Genomic DNA, 27,907 nt, shown 5'->3' on the forward strand with positions numbered 1-27,907 from the left:
CAAACTCTTTGAAGCACTTCCCTCTGGAAGGCGACTCCGGACTATCAAAGCAGCCACAGCCAGGCATAAAAACAGCTTTTTTTCCACGAGTAGTAGCTCTACTCAACAACCAAAAGTCTGTAGCCTCCTTGTGCTCGGTTTTTTCATGTTTAAGATTATTAAGGGGTTGGACACGTTAGAGGCAGGAAACATGTTCCCAATGTTGGGGGAGTCCAGAACAAGGGGCCACAGTTTAAGAATGGAAATTGTTGTTTTATGAAAAGGATATAATAGAGAAATGGAGGATATTTAAAGGTGAAATTTTGAGAGTACAGAGTCTTTATGTCCCTGTTCGGTGGAAAGGAAAGAATGATAATTTGAAAGAGCCGTGGTTTTCCAGGGAAATTGGACACTTGGTTCGGAAAAAGAGGGAGATATACAATAAATATAAGCGGCAGGGAGTAAATGAGGTTCTTGAGGAATATAAAGAATGTAAAAGGAATCTTAAGAAGGAAATTAGAAAAGCGAAAAAAAGATATGAGGCTGCTTTGGCAAGTAATGTAAAAGTAAACCCCAAGGGGTTCTACAGATATGTCAATAGCAAAAGGATAGTGAGGGATAAAATTGGTCCATTAGAGAGTCAGAGTGGACAGCTATGTGCTGAGCCGGAAGAAATGGGGGAGATATTAAACAATTTCTTTTCTTCGGTATTTACCGAGGAGAAGGATATTGAATTATGTGAGGTAAGCGAAACAAGTAGAGTAGTGATGGAAATTAGGAGGATTAAAGAAGAGGAGGTACGGACACTTTTGAAGAATATAAAAGTGGATAAGTCTCCAGGTCCTGATAGGATATTCTCTAGGACATTGAGGGAAGTTAGTGCAGAAATAGCAGGGGCTATGACGGAAATATTTCAAACGTCATTAGAAACAGGGATGATGCCGGAAGATTGGCGCATTGCGCATGTTGTGCCGTTGTTTAAAAAAGGTTCTAAAAGTAAACCTAGCAATTATAGACCTATTAGTTTGACGTCTGTGGTGGGAAAATTAATGGAAAAGATACTTGGGGACAATATATATAATTATTTGGATAATCAAGGCCTGATTAGAAACAGTCAACATGGATTTGTGCCTGGAAGGTCATGTTTGACTAATCTTCTTGAATTTTTTGAAGAGGTTACCAGGGAAATTGAAAAGGGCAAGGCTGTGGATGTTGTCTATATGGACTTCAGTAAGGCATTTGACAAGGTTCCACATGGAAGGTTGATTAAGAAGGTTAAATCGTTGGGTATTAATAGTGAGGTTGCAAGATGGATTCAACAATGGCTGAATGGGAGATACCAGAGGGTAACGGTTGACAATTGTATGTCAGGTTGGAGGCCAGTGTCTAGTGGAGTGCCCCAAGGATCTGTGTTGGGTCCACTGTTGTTTGTCATTTACATTAATGATCTGGATGATGGTGTGGCAAATTGGATTAGTAAATATGCAGATGATACTAAGATAGGTGGAGTAGTTGATAGTGAGGTAGATTTTCAAAGTCTACAGAGAGACTTGGGCCTTTTGGAAGGGTGGGCTGAAAGATGGCAGATGGAGTTTAATGCTGATAAGTGTGAGGTGCTGCATTTTGGTAGGACAAATCAAAATAGGACGTACAGGGTAAATGGTAGGGAATTGAGGAATGCAGTGGAACAGAGGGATCTGGGAATAACTGTGCATTGTTCCCTGAAGGTGGAATCTCATGTGGATAGGGTGGTGAAGAAGGCGTTTGGTATGCTTGCCTTTATAAATCAGAGCATCGAGTATAGAAGTTGGGATGTAATGTTGAAATTGTACAGGGCAGTGGTGAGGCCGAATCTGGAGTATGGTGTGCAGTTCTGGTCGCCAAATTATAGGAAGGATGTCGACAAAATGGAGAGGGTACAGAGGAGATTTACTAGAATGTTGCCTGGGTTTCAGCACTTAGGCTACAGAGAGAGGTTGAACAGGTTGGGTCTTTATTCTTTGGAGCGTAGAAGGTTGAGGGGGGACTTGATAGAGGTTTTTAAAATTTTGAGAGGGACGGACAGAGTTGACGTGGGTAGGCTTTTCCCTTTGAGAGTGGGGAAGATTCCAACAAGGGGACATAGCTTCAGAATTGAGGGACAAAGGTTTAGGGGTAACATGAGGGGGAACTTCTTTACTCAGAGGGTTGTGGCTGTATGGAATGGACTTCCGGTGGAAGTGGTGGAGGCTGGCTCGATTTTATTATTTAAGAGTAAATTGGATAGGTATATGGATAGGAGGGGATTGGAGGGTTATGGTCTGAGTGCAGGTAGATGAGACTAGGTCAGGGAGAATGGTCGGCGTGGACTGGTAGGGCCGGACAGGCCTGTTTCCATGCTGTAGTTGTTATATGTTATATGTTATATGTTAATAAGGGGTAGGCCATTTAGAACGGAGATGAGGAAAAACTTTTTCAGTCAGAGAGTTGTGAATCTGTGGAATTCTCTGCCTCGGAAGGCAGTGGAGGCCAATTCTCTGAATGCATTCAAGGGAGAGCTAGATAGAGCTCTGAAGGATAGCGGAGTCAAGGGGTATGGGGAGAAGGCAGGAACGGGGTACTGATTGAGAATGATCAGCCATGACCACAATGAATGGCGGTGCTGGCTCGAAGGGCCGAATGGCCTCCTCCTGCACCTATTGTCTATGATGTATTCTTAATGTTTTAATATTTTATGCTTTATTCTTAACTGCTTACTGTATGTTCGTGTTGTTACTTGCGAGCGGGGCACCAAGGCACATTCCTTGTATGTGTACATACTTGGCCTAGTGTCCGTGCCTACAGCGTCCGGTCCTGCAGTGTCCGGGCCTACAGCGCCCCCCCCAGGCCTAATACGGGACAAGGGCGGTCCCGTACGGGACAAACCAATTTAGCCCAAAATACGGGATGTCCCAACTAATACAGGACAGTTGGCAACCCTAATAGTATGACTCGTGCACCTAACACACACACACACGCGGTCACTTTACGGTTGGAGTTGGGTGGGCAGGAACTAAGGCAAAGTCTTTACCTTAGCAGCTTCGAAGCCCGTTGTCAGCCACTGTGTGGTTGCAAAGTGCACGGCTTCTGACACACTGTACCCACAGCAGACTTTGGAGACGAATGACCCTGGAGAGCACACGACGAACTGCCCACTCTGCTGCACAGTGCGACATACCCTGATCCCTTCCTTGCATAGCACCTCAGGAGAAATCTGGCAAAGCAAACAGCAGAACAATAGATGAGAAGGCACAAAACGCTGGAGTAACTCAGCGGGTCAGGCAGCGTCTCGGGGGAGAAGGATTGGGTGACGTTTTGCCGGTCGAGACCCTTCTTCAGTCCGAAGAAAGGTCTCGACCCAAAATGTCACCCATTCCTTCTCTCCAGAGATGCTCCCTGACCCGCTGAGTTACTCCAGCTTTTTGTGTCTATCTTCATTTTAAGCAGTTCCTTCCTACACATTAGAACAGTAGTGGTCAGCGGGGTGTTGTATATCAGAATTTATTGTATATTATATTATAATTCTAATATTCATTATTAGAACAGTGAAAGGCTTGGATAGAGTGGATGTGGAGAGGATGTTTCCACTAGTGGGAGAGTCTAGGACCAGAGGTCACAGCCTCAGAATTAAAGGACGTTCTTTCAGGAAGGAGATGAGGAGGAATTTCTTTAGTCAGTGGGTGGTGAATCTGTGGAATTCTTTGCCACAGAAGGCTGTGGAGGCCAAGTCAAAGGATATTTTTACGGCAGAGATAGATAGATTCTTGATTAGTGCGGGTGTCAGGGGTAATGGGGAGAAGGCAGGAGAATGGGGTAGAGACGGAGAGATAGATCAGCCATCGTTGAATGGCGGAGTAGACTTGATGGGCCGAATGGCCTAATTCTGCTCCTGTCACTTATGAAGGTTTGTGAGTTCATTGATGTCGGTAAAAATTGTAAATTGTCCCTAGTGCGCGGGATGGCGTTAGTGTGCGGGATGGGATCGCTGGTCGGCACAGACTCGGTGGGCCTGTTTCGGTGACGTATCTCTACATTGGTGAGAGGAAGGTACCGGCGAGAGGCGGTCTCTTACCATGATATTACTTTCAAGCATGTCAAGTCCCGACGTGCCATTAGCTTGGAGTAGGGTGTGCACCACGTCGTCGAGTTTGCTCTTCTCCTCAGCAGGAATACAATACCTGAATAGGACACAGGGAGAAAGCTGCAAATGACACGGTCCAACAACCCGCGGGGAACAGGACACGAGTGCATACAGCGCTGCTCCGCTCACCCCCTCTCTGCGGTCCACGCGCACCGCGACGCTGGCGAAGGGTGCAGCGATCGCTCTCTTTCACTGCACCAGCGACGGTTCAGACCGTCTCATCAAACCTGCGGGAAACGTTGACGGAAACACCAGCCGGCGACCGACCGCCCGCCCTGAATCCCCACACACCCGACTCAAAGACTGGTGACAATTATAGTCATCGAATGCTGCGCACACACACACACACACACACACAGACATGCACACATACATACACGCATATACATCACGCCTATACACATACAAACACGCACACTTGTGCACACACACTCTCGTGCACACACTCGCACTCATACACACATGCGCAAACACACACTTGTACACACACATGCACGCATACACCTGCAAGCGCGCACAAACACACACATTCGCGCACACACGCCCACACACACATTCGCGCACACACGCCCATACACACACACAGTCTTTTTTTTTTAAAAGGGCAAGAAAGCTTGCGATTTTCTCAGCGTATTTTGTGAAGGGGCTATTGTATAATGCCCAGGTGACAAATCTATCAAAAGCCTTCATCCTCTGCAGAAAAATACTCACCGTTCTTTCACTAATTTTTGAGGTTGGGGGCAGGTGAAGGATGAAGGAATTGATGAACCATAGAGTCAAATATCACCACAAGTCAGCAGGAAGACTATCAAATGGAACTGCATTAAAAACTCCCACCTTTACAATCCAGGAACCGCGCCTAACACACACACACACACACACACACATATATATATATATGTATATATATACACACACACACATACACAGACACACACACACACACACATATATATATATATGTATATATATACACACACACACATACACAGACACACACACACACACACACACATATATATATATATATATATATATATATATATATATATAATATATATACACTCCCACACACACACTTGTTCCCGATGTTGGGGGAGTCCAGAACCAGGGGCCACAGTTTAAGAATAAGGGGTAGGTTTTTTAGAACGGAGATGAGGAAAACATTTTTCACACAGAGTTGTGAATCTGTGGAATTCTCTGGCTCAGAAGGCAGTGGAGGCCGATTCACCGGATGCTTTCAAAAGAGAGTTAGATGGAGCTTGGAGGGCTAGCGGAATCAAGGGATACGGGGAGAAGGCAGGCACGGGTTACTGATTGTAGATGATCAGCCATGATCACATCGAATGGCGGTGCTGGCTCGAAGGGCCAAACGGCCTCCTCCTGCACCTATTGTCTATGTATCTATGTATCCAGACGTACAGGTTTGTAGGTTAATTGTCGTCTGTGGTCCCTAGTTTAGTTTAATTTGGAGTTTTGTGTGGAGATACAGCGCGGAATTAGGCCCTTCGGCCCATCGAGTCCGGGGCCCACGAGGGGCATTTTACAATCTTTACCGAAGCCAATCTCAGCGTGTAGGATAGAATTAGTGTGCGGGGATCGCTGGTCGTCGCGGACACAGTGGGCCGAAGGGCCTGTTACCACGCTTATCCTCCAAAACTAAAAAAAAACTAAAGCAAATTCTATTTAGTTTTAGCTGTCCTTTAATTGCTGAACACACTGCCGGTCATATGTTTAGCTCTGTCCATGATGGCTCAACTGGTCATTTGGTCAAAGCAGTTTAAAAGGTCATTTAAGGAAAAAAGATTTAACTCACTTCTGTGTGAGTGAAGCAGGTCTTCAAGTCAATCTGGTGGAAGAATTAAAAATAAACTATTATCTTAACAGATCCTTCTTCAGACCCGAATCATCACCTGCCCCTTCTCCCCAGAGATAGATGCTGCCTGAGTTACTCCAGCTTTTTCTGTCTATCGTCGATTTAAACCAGCGCCTGCAGTTCTTTCCTACACATATTATCTTAACAATCCAGTACTTGGGAGACACCTGATGACCAAATGCTGACTTGGGAGGACTGGTCATTTACACTGAGGTAGTGGATTCAGTTATAAGCCACGTTTACAACTAAAACCTGGGGTGTTTCTTGTAAGTTCCAGCACCGGCAGGGAAGGGGGGGGGGTGACTTTATCTCAAAGGTGAATCCGATTCTCAAATTAAAAATGTGTCGGAAAGGAACTGGAGATGCTGGTTTACATCGAAGATAGACACAAAATGGTGGAGTAACTCAGAATAAGGCAGCATCTTGGGAGAGAAGGAATGGGTGACGTTTCGGGTCGAGACCCTTCGTCAGACTTTAGTTTAGTTTAGAGATACAGTGCGGAAGCAGGCCCTTCGGCCCACCGAGTCCGCACTGTCCAGCAATATCCGCACATTAACACAATCCCACCTACACACACACTAGGGACAATTTTACACACACACCAAGCCAATTAACCTACAAACCTGCACGTGTTTGGAGCGCGGGAGGAAACCAAAGATCTCGGAGAAAACCCACGCAGGTCACGGGGAGAACGTTCAAACACCGTACAGGCAGCACCCGTAGTCGGGATCGAACCCGGGTCTCTGGCGCTGCATTCGCTGTAAGGCGGCAACTCTACCGCTGCGCCACCGTGCCGCCATGCCAACTAAACAAAGGAACTACACACACCAGTTGGGACGATGGTTCAACTTCCTGAATCGGTTCTCTGGAAGGAAAATGTAACTGATGAATGGCCCTGACGATGGTTTTTCAGTTCAGTTTAGTTTAGTTTACTGTCACGTGTACCGAGGTACAGTGAAAAGCTTTTGTCGCGTGCTAACCAGTCAGCGGAAAGACAATACACGATTACAATCGAGCCATTCACAGTGTACAGGTACATGATCAGGGAATAACCTTTAGTGCAAGGTACAGCCAGCAAAGTCCGATCTTTGCTGGACTGCTACGCAGCGTTGCAATGTCACAGCAGGAGATGCAACAAGAACTGGGATCAACCTTGTGTGTGTGTTGGGTGACAGGAAATAGACACCAAAGACAGACACAAAACGCTGGAGTAACTCAGCGGGTCATGAGTAGAAGAAAAATAAGCGATAGGAGCAAAATTAGGCCATTCGGCTCCAAGTCCACTCCGCCAGTCAATCATGGCCAATCTATCTCTCCCTCCTAACCCCATTCTCCTGCCTTCTCCCCGTAACCTCTGACACCGGCACTAATCAAGAATCTACCTATCTCTGCCTTAAAGATATCCACTGACTTGGCCTCCACGGCCTTCTGTGGCAAAGAATTCCACAGATTCACCACCCTCTGACTAAAGAAATTTCTCCTCATCTCCTTCCTAAAAGAGGCTGTGACCTCTGGTCCTAGACTCTCCCACCAGTGGAAACATCCTCACCACATCCACTCAATCCAGGCCTTTCACTATTCTGCACGTTTCAATGAGGTCCCCCCCTCAACCTCCTAAACTCCATCGAGCGCAGGCCCAGTGCCGACAAACGCTCATCGTAGGTTAACCTGCTCATTCCTGGGATCATTCTTGTAAACAGGCAGCTTCTATGGAGAAAAGGAATAGGTGACGTTTCGGGTCGAGACCCCTTCCTTCATCTCTTGTTTGGAAGCACGGACAGAGGTCGATCCGAACCTTTCTCCAGCGGTGGTGACAATTCCTCCCCCCATCCCTGTCCCTGACCTAGAACTTACCATATGCAATCAGCACCAGTGTGTAAGTAGTCAATGTAGGGAAGATGGTTTTGATCTCGGGACCAGCATGAGGTAGTGAAAACCATGCCAATATTTAGCCAAGGAATCGTCACTCCTAGAGGGAATAAGAAAAAAAGAAAAGTTACAATTTGACGTGGGGATTGAAGATTGAAGATTGAAGAAACCACCCACCCCTCTGGTAATAGACAATAGACAATAGGTGCAGGAGTAGGCCATTCGGCCCTTCGAGCCAGCACCGCCATTCAATGTGATCATGGCTGATCATTCTCAATCAGTACCCCGTTCCTGCCTTCTAAATAACAAGCTGGTGATAACAAAGAACTCTGCCACAGAGGGCAGTGGAGGCCAATTCACTGGATGAATTTAAAAGAGAGTTATACAGCTCCAGGGGGCTAGTGGAATCACGGGATATGGGGAGAAGGCAGGCACGGGTTACTGATCGTGGATGATCAGCCATAATCACAATGAATGGCGGTGCTGGCTCGAAGGGCCAAATGGCCTCCTCCTGCACCTATTTCTATGTTTCTAACTGCAGATAGAGATGGAGTCTTGCAGCGTGGAAACAGGCCCATCGGACCAACTTGGCCGCGCCGGTCAACATGTCCCATCTACACTAGTCCCACCTGCCTACTCTGGGAAAGAGACTCAGTGCGTTTACCCAATCTATCCCTCTCATGATTTTGTCCAACTCTGTAAGATCGCCTCTCGTCCTCCTGCGCTCCAGGGAATAGAGTCCCAGCCTGCTCAACCTCTCCCTGTAGCTCAGACCCTCGAGTCCTGGCAACATCCATGTAAATCTTCCCTGCGTCCTTTCCAACACCTTGACATCTTTCCTCTAACATGGTGCTCAGTACTGAACACAATACTCTGAATGGGGCCTCACCAATGTCTTATACAACTGCAACATGACCGCCCAACGTCTACACTCAATACTCTTTTTTGCAAAGATGGGACAGAGGAAAGAGAGGTGGGAAAAATGGAGGTGGAAAAATGGTTGGCATTAACATTGTCGGCCAACATGCTCCATCTACACTCGTCCCACCTACCTGCTCTAGGCAAGAGTCTCTGTGCGTTTACCCGATCTATTCCTCTCATGATTTTGTACACCTCTGTAAGATCATTCCACTTCCTCCTGCGCTTCAAGGAATAGAGCCCCAGCCTGCTCAACCCCTTACAGCATGAAAACAGCCCCTTCGGCCCAACTTGCCCATGCCGACCAACATGTCCCATCCACACGAGTCCCACCTGCCTGCGTTTGGCTCATATCCATTTAATCTTCTTTTATTCATTTCCATATCATTCTTTCATTCATATCTTTCATTCGTTTGTTCTATGTACCTTTTCATATCTCATTTTCCTCTCCCCGACTCTCAGTCTGAAGGGTCTCGACCCGAAACGTCACCTATTTCTTCTCTCCAGAGATGCTGCCCGACCCGCTGAGTTACTCCAGCATTTTGTATCTGTCTTAGATGCTAGTGTAAACCAGCATCTGCAATTCCTTCCAAACCTGTCCTATGTCCCAGTCTAAATGGTTCCTAAACGTTGCAATAGTCCCTGCCTCAACTACCTCCTCCAGCAACTCATTCCATACACCCACCACTATTTGTGTGAAACGTTACCCCTCAGATTTCAATTACATCTTTCACCCCTTGCCTTAAATCTATGTCCCCTGGTTCTCGATGCCCCTAAGCTTGGCAAGAGACTCTGTGCATCTACCCGATCTATTCTAATCATGACATTGTACACCTCTATAAGATGCTGGTTTACCAAAGCACAGTGGGTGGTTACTAAGGCAGGTGGGTGGTTATTAAGGCAGTGGTAGAGTTGCTGCCTTGCAGCGCCAGAGACCCGGGTTCAAACCATGACTACGGGTGCTGTCTGTACGGAGTTTGTCCATTCTCCCCATGACCTGCGTGGGTTTTCTCCGGGTGTTCCGGTTTCCTCCCACACTCCAAAGACGTGCAGGTTTGGAGGTGAATTGGCTTCGGTAAAGATTGTAAATCGTCCATAGTGCTTGTGGGATAGTGCTAATGTACAGAGTGATCGCTGGTCGGCGCGGACTCGATGGGCCGAAGGGCCTGTTTCCGCGCTGCATCTTTAAACTAAACACATTCCTTACCTGACAAAGCACCAAAATATCGCAGGATGGACCCTGAATTATTAGGAAGGACTGTGAGATTCCATCCATGCCTAGTGAAAGAAAGGAAGACCGTGTGAAAATAAACCTTAGCAACCACAGCTCCACCATCCTTGGTTCCGGAGCCTCCCCGGATTATCTGTGTTGCCGGGCCCACAGAGGTCACGGCCTCTGAGAGGAGTTGAACGGTACCGGAACGTTCCGCCCAGGCCGCCGAGGGGCCGAGTTACCGGCCCCCACAAAGTCGGCATTGGAAGTCGGCTACGGGAGCGGATCGCAGGGGGGAAAATTCGACCCGCCGATCGGCCGCGAAAGTCCCAATGAGGTAAAATGACCACGTGGATTTCCACACAATGCCAGAGACCCGGGTTCCATCCCGACTACGGGCGCTGTCTGTATGGAGTTTGTACGTTCTCCCCATGACCTGCGTGGGTTTTCTGCAGTTGATCTGGTTTCCTCCCACACTCCAAAGACGTGCAGGTCTGTGGGTTCATTGGCTTCTGTTGATTGCCTCTAGTGTGTAGGACGCAAAATTGGGATAACATAGGACCAGTGTACGGGTGATCGATGGTTGGCGTGGACTCGGTGGGCCGAAGGGCCTGTTTCTACCTTATATTACTAAACTGAACTCAACTAAACCCCATCCTCAACTAAACCCCATCCTCAACTCCAAACTACTCCATTCTAAACCTCATCCTAAACCCCAAACTACACTGCAAACTATATCGCAAACTGTGGGCGGCACCGTGGCGCAGCGGTAGAGTTGCTGCCTTACAGCGAATGCAGCGCTGGATTCCCGGGTTCGATCCCGACTGCGGGTGCCGTCTGTACGGAGTTTGTACGTTCTCCCTGTGACCTGCGTGGGTTTTCTCCGAGATCTTCGGTTTCCTCCCACACTCCAAAGACGTACAGGTATGTAGGTTAATTGGCTTGGTAAATGTAAAAATCGTCCCCAGTGGGTATAGGATGGTGTTAATGTGCGGGGATCGCTGGGCGGCGTGGACCCGGTGGGCCGAAAGGGCCTGTTTCCGCGCTGTATCTCTAAAACTAAGAACTCAAAAACTAAAAACTAAAACTATACTCCCAACATAAACTCCAAACTTAAACTCTAAACTGAACTAAACCTTCTCTGGACTAAACCTTCTCTGGGAAGAGCAGGCAAAAAGTCCCAACGTCATCGTGTATCCACACCTGCTGATGCTACTGGCTCGGCCCCACAGGTTAACTGGGACGGGACCATCCTGTCTTCAGTTCAGTTCAGTTCAGTTTATTATCACGTGCACCAAGGTACAGTGAAAAGCATTTGGTGCGTGCTTGACTTGCGCGTTTACAAGAATGATCCCAGAAATGAGTGGGTTAACCTCTGATGAGCGTTTGTCGGCAATGGGCCTGTACTCGCTGGAGTTTAGAAGAATGAGGGGAGACCTCATTGAAACATGCAGAATAGTGAAAGGCCCGGATAGAGTGGATGTGGAGAGGATGTTTCTACTAGTGGGAGAGTCTAGGATTAGAAATCACAGCCTCTGAAATAAAGGACGGTCTTTTCGGAAGGAGATGAGGGGAAATTTTCTTTAGTCAGAGGGTGGTGAATCTGTGGAATTCTTTGCCACAGAAGGCTGTGGAGGCCAAGTCAGTGGATATATTTAAGGCAGAGATAGATAGATTCTTGATTAGTGCGGGTGTCAGGGGTTACGGGGAGAAGGCAGGAGAATGGGGTTAGGAGGGAGAGATAGATCAGCTGTGATTGAATGGCGGAGTAGACCTGATGGGCCGAATGGCCTAATTCTACTCCTATCACTTATGACCTAACCAGTCATCAGAAAGACATTACATGATTACAATCGATCCATTTACAGTGTATAGATATATGATAAGGGGTGTAAGAAAATAACTGCAGATGCTGGTACAAATCGAAGGTATTTATTCACAAAGTGCTGGAGTAACTCAGCAGGTCAGGCAGCATCTCAGGAGAGAAGGAATGGGTGACGTTTCGGGTCGAGTCTGAAGAAGGGTCTCGACCCGAAACGTCACCCATTCCTTCTCTCCTGAGATGCTGCCTGACCTGCTGAGTTACTCCAGCACTTTGTGAATAAATACATGATAAGGGAATAACGTTTAGTGCAAGGTAAAGCCAGCAAAGTCCGATCAAACATAGTCCGAGGTAGATAGTAGTTCAGGGCCACTCTCTGGTTGTTGATAGGATGGTTCAGTTGCCTGATAACAGCCGGGAAGAAACTGTCCCTGAATCTGGAGGTGTGCGTTTTCACAATTCTGTACCTTTTGCCTGACGGGAGAGGGGAGAAGAGGGAGTGGCCGGGGTGAGACTGGTCCCTGATTGTGCTGCTGGCCTTGCCAAGGCAGCGTGAGGTATAGATGGAGTCGGTGGAAGGGAGGTTGGGTCGTGTGATGGGCTAGTGGGCTGCATCGCCCACAGTTGGGTCGTGTGAAGTCCGGGAGCAGAGCAAGGACGCCCGTTGGCTGAGCAGTAAAGTAAGTGCTAATCACAGTTCAACAGGCAGTTTAAGTGAGAAGTCAGGTAAATTGGACAATCAGGCAATTTAAATTGGTGATATAAGCAAGGCTCACAAAAGGGTGCAGCCCTGTTCAGGTGCAGCCCAGTGAGAAAAGTGCGAGTCTTTGGCTGCGAGTCTTCGGCGAGGAGGCTGAGGTGAGGAGGATACCATTGTTTTAAGCCAGAGCTGGTTATAGGCACAAGGTGATGGCGGAAAAGTTGGTGCGGTGTGTTTCCTGCAGGATGTGGGAAGACAGGGACGTCGCGGGAGCTTCTGGGAGCTACACCTGCAAGAACTGTGTCCAGGTGCAGCTCCTGAAGGGACGTGTGGTGGAGTTGGAGAGGCAGTTGGATGACCTCAGGGCCATCCGGGAATGCGAGAGTTTCCTCGACAGGACCTATTGTGAGGCTGTCACGCCAAGGGTCCAGGTCGAGCGAAGGTGGGAGACTGTTTCCGGGGGGAGTGGACGTGGACTACAGGAGACCCCAGTGGCTGTGCCTATTGCAAATAGGTATACCCTCTTGGGAACTGTCGGGGCAGAAGACGTTTCCAGTCCGAGTGGCGGACCTGTTGGCAAGGATACACGACAGGGGAGACCGAAAAAGTCTGGAAGAGCCGTAGTGGTCGGTGACTCCATAGTCCGAGGGACGGATAGAAGATTCTGTGGCAGCAGGAGGGACTTGAGGATGGTCTGTTGCCTCCCTGGTGCCAGGGTTCAACACATCACAGACCGGCTTCAGAAAATCCTAGCGAGGGAAGGCGATCAACCTGAAGTCGTTGTGCACGTGGGCACGAATGACGTCGGGCGGAAGAGGAAGGAGGTGCTACAGCGGGAGTTTAGAGAGTTGGGAAAAACGCTGAGAAGTAGGACGTCGAAGGTAGTTATCTCTGGACTGCTACCGGTACCTCGTGCTGGTGAGGCCAGGAACAGAGAGATAGAGGGTATGAATTTATGGCTGAGGGACTGGTGCAGAGAGCAGGGATTTAGATTTCTGGACCACTGGGATCTCTTCTGGGCTAGGGGTGACTTGTACAAAAGGGACGGGTTGCATCTTAACAGCAGGGGGACAAACATTCTGGCAGGCAGGTTTGCTAGTGTGACACCTGTGGCTTTAAACTAAGTAGTGGGGGGGAGGGGTTAACAAATTGTGAATATGAAGATGAGGTAAAAGGGAATACAGGAGATATTGCAAAAGACTCTAGGAAGAATGGGAACAGAAGTTCCAGAGCGGAAAAGAAATTAAGGGCAGGGCCAATTGTGAACGATGTGAGAGGGGAGGTAAATACAGAAGTTAAAGTGTTGTACTTAAATGCGCGTAGTATAAAAAATAAAGTGGATGAGCTTGAGGCTCAGTTAGTCATGGGCAAGTATGATGTTGTAGGGATCACTGAGACATGGCTACAAGAGGACCAGGGCTGGGAACTGAATATTCAGGGGTACACAACGTATAGAAAAGACAGACAGGTGGGCAGAGGGGGTGGGGTTGCTCTGATGGTAAGGAATGATATTCATTCCCTTGCAAGGGGTGACATAGAATCAGGAGATGTTGAATCAGTATGGATAGAAATGAGAAATTGTAAGGGTAAAAAGACCCTAATGGGAGTTATCTATAGGCCCCCAAACAGTAGCCTCGACTTAGGGTGCAAGTTAAATCAGGAGATAAAATTGGCGTGTCAAAAATGTAATGCTACGGTGGTTATGGGAGATTTCAACATGCAGGTAGACTGGGAAAATCAGGTTGGAAATGGACCCCAGGAAAGAGAGTTTGTAGAGTGCCTTCGAGATGGATTCTTAGAACAGCTTGTACTGGAGCCTACCAGGGAGAAGGCAATTCTGGATTTAGTGTTGTGTAATGATCCTGATCTGGTAAGGGGACTAGAGGTAAAAGAGCCATTAGGAGGCAGTGATCACAACATGATAAGTTTTACTCTGCAAATGGAAAGGCAGAAGGGAAAATCGGAAGTGTCGGTATTGCAGTATAGCAAAGGGGATTACAGAGGCATGAGGCGGGAGCTGGCCAAAATTGATTGGAAGGAGGCCCTAGCAGGGAAGACGGTAGAACAGCAATGGCAGGTATTCCTGGGAATAATGCAGAGGTTGCAGGATCAATTTATTCCAAAGAGGTGGAAAGACTCTAAGGGGAGTAAGAGACACCTGTGGCTGACAAGGGAAGTCAGGGACAGCATAAAAATTAAGGAGAGGAAGTATAACATAGCAAAGAAGAGTGGGAAGACAGAGGATTGGGACTCTTTTAAAGAGCAACAAAAGTTAACTAAAAAGGCAATACGGGGAGAAAAGATGAGGTACGAGGGTAAACTAGCCAATAATATAAAGGAGGATAGCAAAAGTTTTTTTAGGTACGTGAAGAGGAAAAAAATAGTCAAGGCAAATGTGGGTCCCTTGAAGACAGAAGCAGGGGAATTTATTATGGGGAACAAAGAAATGGCAGACGAGTTAAACCGTTACTTTGGATCTGTCTTCACTGAGGAAGATACACACAATCTCCCAAATGTTCTAGGGGCTGGAGAACCTAGGGTGATGGAGGAACTGAAGGAAATCCACATTAGGCAGGAAATGGTTTTGGGTAGACTGATGGGACTGAAGGCTGATAAATCCCCAGGGCCTGATGGTCTGCATCCCAGAGTACTTAAGGAGGTGGCTCTAGAAATAGTGGAAGCATTGGAGATCATTTTTCAATGTTCTATAGATTCAGGATCAGTTCCTGTGGATTGGAGAATAGCAAATGTTATCCCACTTTTTAAGAAAGGAGGGAGAGAGAAAACGGGTAATTATAGACCAGTTAGTCTGACATCAGTGGTGGGGAAAATGCTGGAGTCAATTATAAAAGACGAAATTGCTGAGCATTTGGATAGCAGTAACGGGATCGTTCCGAGTCAGCATGGATTTACGAAGGGGAAATCATGCTTGACAAATCTACTGGAATTTTTTGAGGATGTAACTAGGAAAATTGACAAGGGAGAGTCAGTGGATGTGGTGTACCTCGACTTTCAGAAAGCCTTCGACAAGGTCCCACATAGGAGATTAGTGGGCAAAATTAGGGCACATGGTATTGGGGGTAGGGTACTGACATGGATAGAAAATTGGTTAACAGACAGAAAGCAAAGAGTGGGGATAAATGGGTCCCTTTCGGAATGGCAGGCAGTGACCAGTGGGGTACCGCAAGGTTCGGTGCTGGGACCCCAGCTATTTACGATATACATTAATGACTTAGACGAAGGGATTAAAAGTACCATTAGCAAATTTGCAGATGATACTAAGTTGGGGGTAGTGTGAATTGTGAGGAAGATGCAATAAGGCTGCAGGGTGACCTGGACAGGTTGTGTGAGTGGGCGGATACATGGCAGATGCAGTTTAATGTAGATAAGTGTGAGGTTATTCACTTTGGAAGTAAGAATAGAAAGGCAGATTATTATCTGAATGGTGTCAAGTTAGGAGGAGGGGGAGTTCAACGAGATCTGGGTGTCCTAGTGCATCAGTCAATGAAAGGAAGCATGCAGGTTCAGCAGGCAGTGAAGAAAGCCAATGGAATGTTGGCCTTCGTAACAAGAGGAGTTGAGTATAGGAGCAAAGAGGTCCTTCTACAGTTGTACCGGGCCCTGGTGAGACCGCACCTGGAGTACTGTGTGCAGTTTTGGTCTCCAAATTTGAGGAAGGATATTCTTGCTATGGAGGGCGTGCAGCGTAGGTTCACTAGATTAATTCCCGGAATGGCGGGACTGTCGTATGTTGAAAGGCTGGAGCGATTGGGCTTGTATACACTGGAATTTAGAAGGATGAGGGGGGATCTTATTGAAACATATAAGATAATTAGGGGATTGGACACATTAGAGGCAGATAACATGTTCCCAATGTTGGGGGAGTCCAGAACAAGGGGCCACAGTTTGAGAATAAGGGGTAGGCCATTTAGAACGGAGATGAGGAAGAACTTTTTCAGTCAGAGGGTGGTGAAGGTGTGGAATTCTCTGCCTCAGAAGGCAGTGGAGGCCAGTTCGTTGGATGCTTTCAAGAGAGAGCTGGATAGAGCTCTTAAGGATAGCGGAGTGAGGGGGTATGGGGAGAAAGCAGGAACGGGGTACTGATTGATAGTGATCAGCCATGATCGCATTGAATGGCGGTGCTGGCTCGAAGGGCTGAATGGCCTACTCCTGCACCTATTGTCTATTGTCTATTGTCTATTGTCTATTGAGATGAGGAAAAACGTTTTCAGTCAGAGAGTTGTGAATCTGTGGAATTCTCTGCCTCAGAAGGCAGTGGAGGCCAATTCTCTGAACGCATTCAAGAGAGAGCTAGATAGAGCTCTTAAGGATAGCAGAGTCAGGGAGTATGGGGAGAAGGCAGGATCGGGGTACTGATTGAGAATGATCAGCCATGATCACATTGAATGGCGGTGCTGGCTCGAAGGGCCGAATGGCCTCCTCCTGCACCTATTGTCTATTGTCTATTGTCTATTGTCTATTGTGACGGGCTAGTGGGCTGCATCGCCCACAGTTGGGTCGTGTGACGGGCTAGTGGGCTGCATCGCCCACAGTTGGGTCGTGTGACGGGCTAGTGGGCTGCATCGCCCACAGTTGGGTCGTGTGACGGGCTAGTGGGCTGCATCGCCCACAGTTGGGTCGTGTGACGGGCTAGTGGGCTGCATCGCCCACAGTTGGGTCGTGTGACGGGCTAGTGGGCTGCATCGCCCACAGTTGGGTCGTGTGATGGGCTAGTGGGCTGCATCGCCCACAGTTGGGTCGTGTGATGGGCTAGTGGGCTGCATCGCCCACAGTTCGCTGCCGTCCTCTGGCTGAGCCGGTTGTCCGTCCTGGCGTCATTACCTTGAGAAAGGTTCGGATTTGGCGACTGGGAAGCCGCTCCCGTGTGCTTTCGTGTCCACTTTGCCATAGTGCACCGCTACGTGAGAGTCCTTCTGCTCCACCGCCCGCCAGTATTCTTGCTGTAACCAGGAGTGGAGAGAAAGAGGGCGTTAGGAAGTTGAGTACAGACGTTGGGAGGTCATGTGGCAGTTGTGTACGTTGTTGGTGAGGACCGCATTTAGAGTTTTGTGTTCAGCTCACGGCATAGAAACATAGAAAATAGGTGCAGGGAGCCCTTCGAGCCAACACCGCCATTCATTGTGATCATGGCTGATCATCCACAATCAGTAACCCGTGCCTGCCTTCTCCCCTTGATTCCGCTAGCCCCTAGAGCTCTTTGTAACTCTCTTTTAAATTCATCCAGTGAATTGGCCTCCACTGCCTTCTGTGGCAGAGAATTCCACAAATTCACAACTCTCTGGGTGAAAAGGTTTCTTCTCACCTCAGTTTTAAATGGCTCCTTTATTCTTAGACTGTGGCATGAGTTATCGGGGGAGGTTGAACAGGCTGGGTCTCTATTCCTTGGAGTGCAGCAGGATGAGGGGGTGATCATATCGAGGTGTACAAAATCATGAGAGGAATAAATCGGGTGGATGCACAGAATCTCTTGCCCAGAGAAAGGGAAATCGAGGACCAGAGGACATAGGTTCAAGGTGAAGGGGAAAAGATTGAATAGGAATTTGGGGGGTAACTTTTTCGCACAGAGGTTGGAGGGTGTATGGAACGAGCAGCCAGAGGAGGTAGTTGAGACAGGGATCATCCCAACATTTAAGAAACAGTTAGACAGGTGCATGGATAGGACAGGTTTGGAGGGATATGGACCAAACACAGGCAGGTGGGACAAGTGTAGATGGGACATGTTGGCCGGTGTGGGCATGTTGGGCCGAAGGGCCCGTTTCCACACTGCATCACTCTCTGACTCTAGGTTAATGGCTCAGAGAATGTAAGAGAGCCCTGCAGAACCATTACCCTTCAATTGGCTAACTAAACTCTGCCTTACGTAGGAACGAACCGTCTGAAGAAGGGTCTTGACCTAAAACATCACCTATTGTACAGGCGACAGAGGTTATGAGAAGGCAGAAGAATGGGGTTGAGAGGGAGAGATAGATCAGCCATGATTGAATGGCGGAGTAGACCTGATGGGCCGAATGGCCTCATTTTACTCCTATCACTCATGGGCTTACGACCTATCCCTTCTCTCCAGGGATGTTCCCTGACCCGCTGAGTTACTCCAGCATTTTGTGTCTGCCAATGTAATCCCAGTTACCGATTTTTTCGGGTTAGGTTTAGGATCAACCTACGAAGTGAACGTCTTTGGAGTGTGGGAGGAAACCGGAGCACCCGGAGAAAACCCACGCGGTCACGGAGACAACGTACAAACTCCGTACAGAAAACTCCCCCAAATCGGGACCGAACCCGGGTCTCTGGCGCTGTAAGGGCAGCAACTCTACCGCTGCGCCACCACGACGCACCCAATTACTGTCCTTTTTTCCGGTCTGTATCGTAGCTCTATGATCCTTGCACCTGAATATAGTGTCCCTGCACACCTGCTGCCTTATATCCTACCACCCAAATGGTAGCTTGTGGATGGGCATCCAGAAACATTCACTTCACAAAGCCCATTTTAAGGTAGTCCTTTCCAAGCCTGCCAGCTTCTTAACTTTTCCCAACGGGTTATGGTTTAGTTTAGCTTATTGTCACGTGTACAGAGGTACGGTGAAAAGCTTTTTCGTTGCGTGCTAACCAGTCAGCAGAAAGACAATGCACGATAACAATCGAGCCATGCTCTGTGCACAGACGCATGATAAAGGGAATAATGTGAATAACGTTTAATGCAAGATACAGTCCTGTAAAGTTCAATCAAAGATTGTCCGGAGGTCTCCAATGAGGTCGATGATTGGTCAGGCCGATTCCCTAGTTTGTGCTGGAGTGGTTCAATTGCCTGATAACAGCTGGGAAGAAACTGTCGTTGTATAGGTACTCTTATAGGTACTTACAGAAAAGATTTTATGGGATACGGGCCAAACGCTGGCAAATGGGATTACTTAGATGGGGCCTCTTTGTCAGAAGGGTCTGTATGCTTCTAACACTTGGGAATAAACTTTGCTTGTGTTGTCTGGGCAAGGATTGCCTGACAAGGTTGTCCAGTGGTGCAGCGGTAGAGTTGCTGCCTCACGGTACCAGAGACCCGGGTTCTCTGCTGGCCGCGGGTGCTGTCTACGTTGAGTTTGTACGTTCTCCCCTTGACCGCGTGGGTTTTCTCCGGGTGCTCTGGTTTCCTCCCACATACCATGGGCATGCAGGTATTTAGGTTAACTGGCTTCTGTAAATTGCCCCTAGTGCGTAGGGTGCCAGAAGTGGGATGACATGGAAGTAGTGTGTGGGTCGGTGGTTGGCGTGGACTCAGTGGTCCATTGGGATCGATTTCCACGCTGTATCTCTAAACCAACCTAAACTAAAATATCACCAGTCATTTGTCTTTGACCGGTCACATCGAAGCAAAGGCCAAGAAAGCACACCAACGCCTCCACTTCCTTTGGTAAATGTTGGTAATTTGGCACGTCCCCAACAACTCTCCCCAACTTCTACAGATGTGCCGTGGAAAGCATTTTATCGGGATGCATCGCAGCACGGTTTGGAAACAGCTCCATGCAAGACCGCAGGGAATTGCAGAGAATTGTGGACGCAGCCCAGACCATCACACAAACCAACCTCCCTTCCATCGACTCCATCTACACCTCACGCTGCCTCGGCCAGCAGCATAATCAAGGACCAGTCTCACCCCCGGTCACTCCCGCTTCTCCCCGCAAGAGATACAGATGTGTGAAAACATCCAGATTCAGGGATAATTTCTTCTGTTGTCCAACAAGTAAACTGTCCTCTGTTTAACCTACATGAATAATGCCCAACTCACTGAGGTAGATAAGCACCAGTTTTATAGACAACAGACAATAGACAATAGGTGCAGGAGTAGGCAATTTGGCCCTTCGAGCCAGCACCACCATTCAATGTGATCATGGCTCCTTGTGTACTGTCAGTATTACAGTATAGCAAAGGGGATTACAGAGGCATGAGGCAGGAGTTGGCCAAAATTGACTGGAAGGAGGCCCTAGCAGGGAAGACTGTGGAACAGCAATGGCAGGTATTCCTGGGAATAATGCAGAAGTTGCAGGATCAATTTATCCCAAAGAGGAGGAAAGATTCTAAGGGGAGTAAGAGGCACCCGTGGCTGACAAGGGAAGTCAAGGACAGCATAAAAATAAAAGGGAAGAAGTATAACATAGCAAAGAAGAGTGGGAAGCCAGATTTTAAAGAGCAACAGAAGTTAACTAAAAAGGCAATACGGGGAGAAAAGATGAGGTACGAGGGTAAACTAGCCAATAATATAAAGGAGGATAGTAAAAGCTTTTTTAGGTATGTGAAGAGGAAAAAAATAGTCAAGGCAAATGTGGGTCCCTTGAAGACAGAAGCAGGGGAATTTATTATGGGGAACAAGGAAATGGCAGACGAGTTGAACCGGTACTTTGGATCTGTCTTCACTGAGGAGGATACAAACAATCTCCCAGATGTTCTAGTGGCCAGAGATCCTAGGGTGACAGAGGAACTGGAGGAAATCCACATTAGGCAAGAAAAAGTTTTGGGTAGACTAATGGGACTCAACATAACATAACAAAACTTTATTGTCACTCGGCACAACACCGAACGAAATTTCAGCAGTCACAGCAAAAAAAGAAAAGAACACAGGACACCCGACCCCAACACAAACATCCATCACAGTGACTCCAAACACCCCCTCACTGTGATGGAGGCAACAAAACTTCCCCTCTCCACCCCCCGCACCCACGGACAGACAGCTCGACCCCTACCGAGGCAACCGACACTCAAGGCTGATAAATCCCCAGGGCCTGATGGTCTGCATCCCAGGGTGCTTAAGGAGGTGGCTCTAGAAATTGTGGACGCATTAGTGATTATTTTCCAATGTTCTATAGATTCCGGGTCAGTTCCTGTGGATTGGAGGGTAGCTAATGTTATCCCACTTTTCAAGAAAGGAGGGAGAGAGAAAACGGGAAATTATAGACCAGTTAGTCTGACATCAGTGGTGGGGAAGATGCTGGAGTCAATTATAAAAGAAGAAATTGCGGAGCATTTGGATCGCAGTAACAGGATCGTTCCGAGTCAGCATGGATTTACGAAGGGGAAATCGTGCTTGACTACTGGAATTTTTTGAGGATGTAACTAGGAAAATTGACAGGGGAGAGCCAGTGGATGTGGTGTACCTCGACTTTCAGAAAGCCTTCGACAAGGTCCCACATAGGAGATTGGTGGGCAAAATTAGAGCACATGGTATTGGAGGTAGGGTACTGACATGGATAGAAAGTTGGTTGACAGACAGAAAGCAAAGAGTGGGGATAAATGGGTCCCTTTCAGAATGGCAGGCAGTGACTAGTGGGGTACCGCAAGGCTCGGTGTTGGGACCGCAGCTATTTACAATATACATCAATGACTTGGATGAAGGGATTAAAAGTACCATTAGCAAATTTGCCGATGATACAAAGCTAGGTGGCAGTGTGAACTGTGAGGAAGATGCTATGAGGTTGCAGGGTGACTTGGACAGGTTGTGTGAGTGGGCGGATGCATGGCAGATGCAGTTTAATGTGGATAAGTGTGAGGTTATCCACTTTGGTGGTTAAGAATAGGAAGGCAGATTATTATTTGAATGGTGTCAAATTAGGAAAAGGGGACGTACAACGTGATCTGGGTGTCTTAGTGCATCAGTCACTGAAAGGAAGCATGCAGGTACAGCAGGCAGTGAAGAAAGCCAATGGAATGTTGGCCTTCATAACAAGAGGAGTTGAGTATAGGAGCAAAGAGGTCCTTCTGCAGTTTTACAGGGCCCTAGTGAGACCGCACCTGGAGTACTGTGTGCAGTTTTGGTCTCCAAATTTGAGGAAGGATATTCTTGCTATTGAGGGCGTGCAGCGTAGATTTACTAGGTTAATTCCTGGAATGGCGGGACTGTCATATGTTGAAAGACTGGAGCGACTAGGTTTGTATACACTGGAATTTAGAAGGATGAGAGGGGATCTTATCGAAACGTATAAGATTATTAAGGGGTTGGACATGTTAGAGGCAGGAAACATGTTCCCAATGTTGGGGGAGTCCAGAACCAGGGGCCACAGTTTAAGAATAAGGGGTAGGCCATTTAGAACAGAGATGAGGAAAAACTTTTTTAGTCAGAGAGTTGTGAATCTGTGGAATTCTCTGCCTCAGAGGCCAATTCTCTGAATACATTCGAGAGAGAGCTAGATAGAGCTCTTAAGGATAGCGGAGTCAGGGGGTATGTCTATTGTCTAAAACTGCACACAGTACTCCAGGTGCGGTCTCACTAGGGCCCTGTACAACTGCATAAGGACCTCTTTGCTCCTATACTCAACTCCTCATCACAAAGGCCAACATGCCTGATGAATGGGAGACGTTTCGGGTCGAGACGCTTCTTCAGTCTGAAGGAGGGTCTCGACCAAAAACGTCACCCATTCCTTCTCTCCTGAGATGCTGCCTGACCTGCTGAGTTACTCCAGCATTTTGTGAAAAAAACAACATAAGTTTTAACCTGCAATTTGAGAGGGAGAAGGTGTTATCGGATGTGCCAGTATTGGAGCTGAGCAAAGGGGACTACAGAGGCATGAGGGAGGAGCTGGGCAAAGGGGACTACAGAGGCATGAGGGAGGAGCTGGGCAAAGGGGACTACAGAGGCATGAGGGAGGAGCTGGGCAAAGGGGACTACAGAGGCATGAGGGAGGAGCTGGGCAAAGGGGACTACAGAGGCATGAGGGAGGAGCTGGGCAAAGTCGACTGGAAAGGGACCCTAGCAAGGGTGACAGTGGAACAGCAACGGCAGGAATTTCTGAGAATAATCCGGAAGATGCAGGATCTTTTCATTCCAAGGAGGAAGAAAAATTATAGAAAGATGTGACCGTGGCTGACAAGGGAAGTCAAGGACAGTGTAAAACTACAAGTGAAGGCGTATAAAGATTAGTGGTAAGCCAGAGGATTGGGAAGCTTTTAAAGAACAACAGAGGGTAACTAAAAAAGCAATATGGGGAGAAAAGATGAAATTCGAAACTATAAAGCTCGCCATAAATATAAAAGAGGGTAGCAAGAGTTTCTTCAGTTATATAAAGAGTAAGAAAGAGGCAAGAGTGGACATTGGACTGCTGGAGAATGATGCAAGGGAAGTGATAATGGGGAAATAAAGAAATTGGGTGGCACGGTGGCGCAGGGGTAGAGTTGCTGCCTTGCAGCGAATGTAGCGCGGGAGACCCGGGTTCGATCCCGACTGCGGGTGCTGTCTGTACGGAGTTTGTACGTTCTCCCCGTGACCTGCGTGGGTTTTCTCCGAGATCGTCGGTTTCCTCCCACACTCCAAAGACGTGCAGGTACGTAGATTAATTCACTGCCATTGGTGGAGCGGGAGCACGTGGCCGCTGGCTGGGTGAGGTCACGTGGGGGCGCGGGGCGGTGACGTCACCCTTTGTCCATTCTTTGGGAGTGAGGAAGTTGGCAACCCTACGACAGACTGACATACGTTCCTACCTCCACTTCAGCTGCAGTCGGCTCCTTACTAAAGCACATGTTCATCGTGTTTCTGGCCGTCCGATAGAACGTGGTTAGCGACACAGATCGCCCCTGTGCACAAACAGAGAGGGAGATCGATTTAGCAATCGCAGGCAACGATACGATGCAACTTTACCTGAAATTGGTCTGCCGACAGTCAGAAAACACAAGATACATGAAACATGAAATGGATAGGATTGGGGGTGTGCAAAGACCCAAAGAGGAAGGGGGATAGGGGGAAGAGGAGGGAGGAGGGGGAGAGGAGAGGGGAGAGGAGGGGGAAGAGGAGGGAGGGGGAGGAGAGGAGAGGGGAGAGGGGGAGGTGGGCGAGGGAGAGGGGGAGAGGGGGAGGTGGAAGAGGAGGGGGAGAGAGGGAGGTGGAAGAGGGGGCGGTGGGAGAGAGGGAGGAGAGGGGGGAGTGATGGAAAGGGGGAGGTGGGAGTAGGGAGAGGAGGGCGGAGAGGAGGGGGGAGAGAAGGGGGGAGGTGAGAGAGGGGGAAATGGGGTGAGAGGTGTAGGAGAGGAGGAGGTGAGAGAGGGGGGAGTGGGGGAAAGGGGGAGTGGTAAGATAGGGGAGGGGAAAGGGGGAGAGACTGGGGGAGACGTGGAGGGAGAGAGACGGGTAGGTGGGGGAGGGAAAAGGGGAGTGAGTGGAGAGAGGGGGTGGAGTGGGGGAATGGACGGGAGCAGGGGAAGGGGAAGTGGAGAGGGGGTAAAAGGGGGGAGAGGAGGGGGATATACAGGGAGAGGGGGAAGGTGAAGGAGAGAGAGAAGGGGAGAGGAGGAAGGGAGGTATAGAGATGTGGGGGAGGGGAAAGGAGGGAGGGGAGAGATTGGGGGGTGAGAGACTGAGGGAGAGTTTGGGAGACCTGTAGTGGAACAAATGAGAGAGCACTTGGATGGAAAAGCAGAGGTACAGTGTCCTCCATAACGTTTAGGACAAAGACCCATCATTTATTTGCTTCTCTACTCCACAATTTGAGATGTGTAATAGAAAAAATCACATGGTTAAAATGCACATTGTCACAGCCTTTAATAAAATCTGACAATGTGCACTTTAACCATGTGATTTTTTTTTCTATTACAAATCTCAAATTGTGGAGTATAGAGGCAAATAATTAAATGAGGGGTCTTGGTCCCAAACATTATGACGGGGACTGTAACTCAAAGTTTAGTTTCGTTTCGTTTAGTTTCGAGATACAGTGTGAAACAGGCCCTTCGGCCCACCGGGTCCGCGCCGACCAGCGATCCCCACACACTAACACTACCCTACACCCACTAGGGACAATTCTTACATTTACCAAGTCAATTAACCTACAAACCTGTACGTCTTTGGAGTGTGGGAGGAATCCGAAGATCTCGGAGAAAACCCACGCAGGTCACGGGGAGAACGTACAAACTCCTTACAGACGGCGCCCGTAGTCGGGATGGAACCTGAGTCTCCGGCGCTGTGAGGCAGTGACTCTACCGCTGCGCCACCGTGCCGCCCCTAAGTGTTAGACTGATGACGTGATGGGTTTCGATTTCATTTTCTATATTGTAGGGATTGATGACTGGATGAGATCAGAATGAAGTTGGTTAGCAAATGAAATGATTCCCAGGTCTGACTCATTTCCGACCGCCGTACTGACAACCAGTTCCCGTGATTAATTCTCGCAATGTAAAGGATGTGAAAGTACAAGGCCTTTTAATCTCCAGATATCAAATGTCGGCAAATTAATCAATAAATTCTGAAGATGGATCATTTGGAGTATGAAACGCTGCCAATGACTGCAGACAGCATCAATGAGAAGAGAGCTGGACTAACGTGCGTCCTGTGCTTTAGTCTAGTTTATATAGAAACAGAGAAAATAGGTGCAGGAGGAGGCCATTCGGCCCTTCGAGCCATCACCGCCATTCATTGTGATCACGGCTGATCATCCACAATCAGTAACCCGTGCCTGCCTTCTCCCCATATCCCTTGATTCCACTAGCCCCCAGAGCTCTATCTAATTCTCTTTTAAATTCATCCAGTGAATTAGCCTCCACTGCCCTCTGTGGCAGAGAATTCCACAAATTCACAACTCTTTCTGTGAAAAAGTTTAATCTCACCTCAGTTTTAAATGGCCTCCCCTTTATTCTTAGACTGTGGCCCCAGGTTCTGGACTCCCCCAACATTGGGAACATTTTTCCTGCATCTAGCTTGTCCGGTCCTTTTATAATTTTATACGTCTCTATAAGATCTCCTCTCATCCTTCTAAACTCCAGTGAACACAAGCCCAGTCTTTCCAATCTTTCCTCATATGACAGTCCCGCCATCCCAGGGATCAATCTCGTGAACCTACGCTGCACTGCCTCAATAGCAAGGATGTCCTTCATCAAATTAGGAGACCAAAACTGCATACAGTACTCCAGATGTGGTCTCACCAGGGCCCTGTACAACTGCAGAAGGACCTCTTTACTCCTATACTCAACTCCTCTCATTATGAAGGCCAACATGCCATTAGTTTAGTTTAGAGGCACAGCTTGGAAACAGGCCCTTCTGCCCACCGAGTCTGTGCCGACCAGCGATCCCCATACATTAACACTACTCTACACACACTCAGGCCAAGTTACATTTACCAAAGCCAATTAACCTACTAACCTGTGCGTCTTTGGAGTGAAGCATTTAAAAGCATTTTATCGGGATGCATCACAGCTTGGTTTTGGAACAGTTCCATCCAAGACCACAAGAAATTGGAGAAGAGTGTGGACGCAGCCCAGACCATCACACAAACCAACCTCCCTTCCATCGACTCCATTTACACCTCACGCTGCCTCGGCAAGGCCAGCAGCATAATCAAGGACCAGTCTCACCCCGGCCACTCCCTCTTCTCCCCTCTCCCATCAGGCAAGAGGGGCAGAAGTGTGAAAACGCACAGCTCCAGATTCAGGGACAGTTTCTTCCCAGCTGTTATCAGGCAACTGAACCATCTAGCTCAGACCATCTAGCCTTGGCAACATCCTTGACCTGAAACGTCACCCATTCCTTCTCTCCAGAGATGCTGCCTGTCCCGCTGAGTTACTGCAGGTTTTTGTGTCTGTCTTCTGTATACCCATTCCAGCTTGACAACATCTTTCCCATCACATTTTTTACTAGACAAAGACCACGTGTTGGCCTGCAGAAGGGTCTTGACCCGAAACGTCACCCATTCCTTCTCTCCAGAGATGCTGCCTGACCCGCTGAGTTACTCCAGCTTTCCGTGTCTATCTTCGGTTTAAACCAGCATCTGCAGTTCCTTCCTACACAAAGTGCTGGAGTAACTCAGCGGGTCAGTCGGGCAGCATCTGTGGAGAACATGCATAGATGACGTTTCGGGTCGGGACCCTTCCTCAGAATGAGTTGGAGTTATGTGGAAACAATGAACTGCAGATACTGGTTTAAGAAAGAAGACACAACGTGCTGGAGTAATTCAGCAGCTCAGTCGCAGCATTTGTGGAGAACATGCATAAGGTGATGTTTGGGGTCAGACCCTTCTTCAGAAGCCAAGAGCTATTCTTTGGGGATTACTTGTAAGTCAGGAAGGGGCAAAGGAATTGTCAAAATACCAGACAGCCATTTGACAAAACCCACGCAGGTCACAGGGAGAACGTGCAAACTCCGTACAGACAGCACCCGCAGTCAGGATCCAACCCGGATCTCTGGCGCTGCAAGGCAGCAACTCTACCCATCGACTCTAGTGGCCAAAGGGCCTGTTTCCACGCTGTATCTCTAAAGTCTAATGTGTGTAGGATAGTGCGAGTGTACGAGGTTGCTCGCTGGTCGGCAAGGTCTCATGGCCTGTAGGGCTTGTTTCTGCGCTGTATCTCTAAAGTGTGTAGGATAGTGCTACTGTATGGGAATAAAAGAATGGGTC

The 27,907-nt window shown here is 48.2% G+C and overlaps 1 protein-coding gene across 2 annotated transcripts in view; it reads right to left on the bottom strand.

Moving 5' to 3' along the window:
- jarid2b (jumonji and AT-rich interaction domain containing 2b) overlaps positions 1 to 27,907 on the bottom strand; it is a 308,818-nt gene that overhangs the window by 13,550 nt on the left and 267,361 nt on the right. For both annotated transcript variants that reach the window (XM_078414548.1, XM_078414558.1), the window contains 6 exons: positions 24,012 to 24,104; positions 17,379 to 17,497; positions 10,009 to 10,079; positions 7,869 to 7,983; positions 4,070 to 4,175; positions 3,029 to 3,211 (listed from right to left, as the gene is read on the bottom strand). In XM_078414548.1, coding sequence (XP_078270674.1) covers positions 3,029 to 3,211; positions 4,070 to 4,175; positions 7,869 to 7,983; positions 10,009 to 10,079; positions 17,379 to 17,497; positions 24,012 to 24,104 — 687 coding nt within the window. The remainder of the gene's footprint in view (positions 1 to 3,028; positions 3,212 to 4,069; positions 4,176 to 7,868; positions 7,984 to 10,008; positions 10,080 to 17,378; positions 17,498 to 24,011; positions 24,105 to 27,907) is intronic.

This window comes from Rhinoraja longicauda, chromosome 2 (assembly GCF_053455715.1).
Source record: "Rhinoraja longicauda isolate Sanriku21f chromosome 2, sRhiLon1.1, whole genome shotgun sequence".
Lineage (NCBI taxonomy): Eukaryota > Metazoa > Chordata > Chondrichthyes > Rajiformes > Arhynchobatidae > Rhinoraja > Rhinoraja longicauda.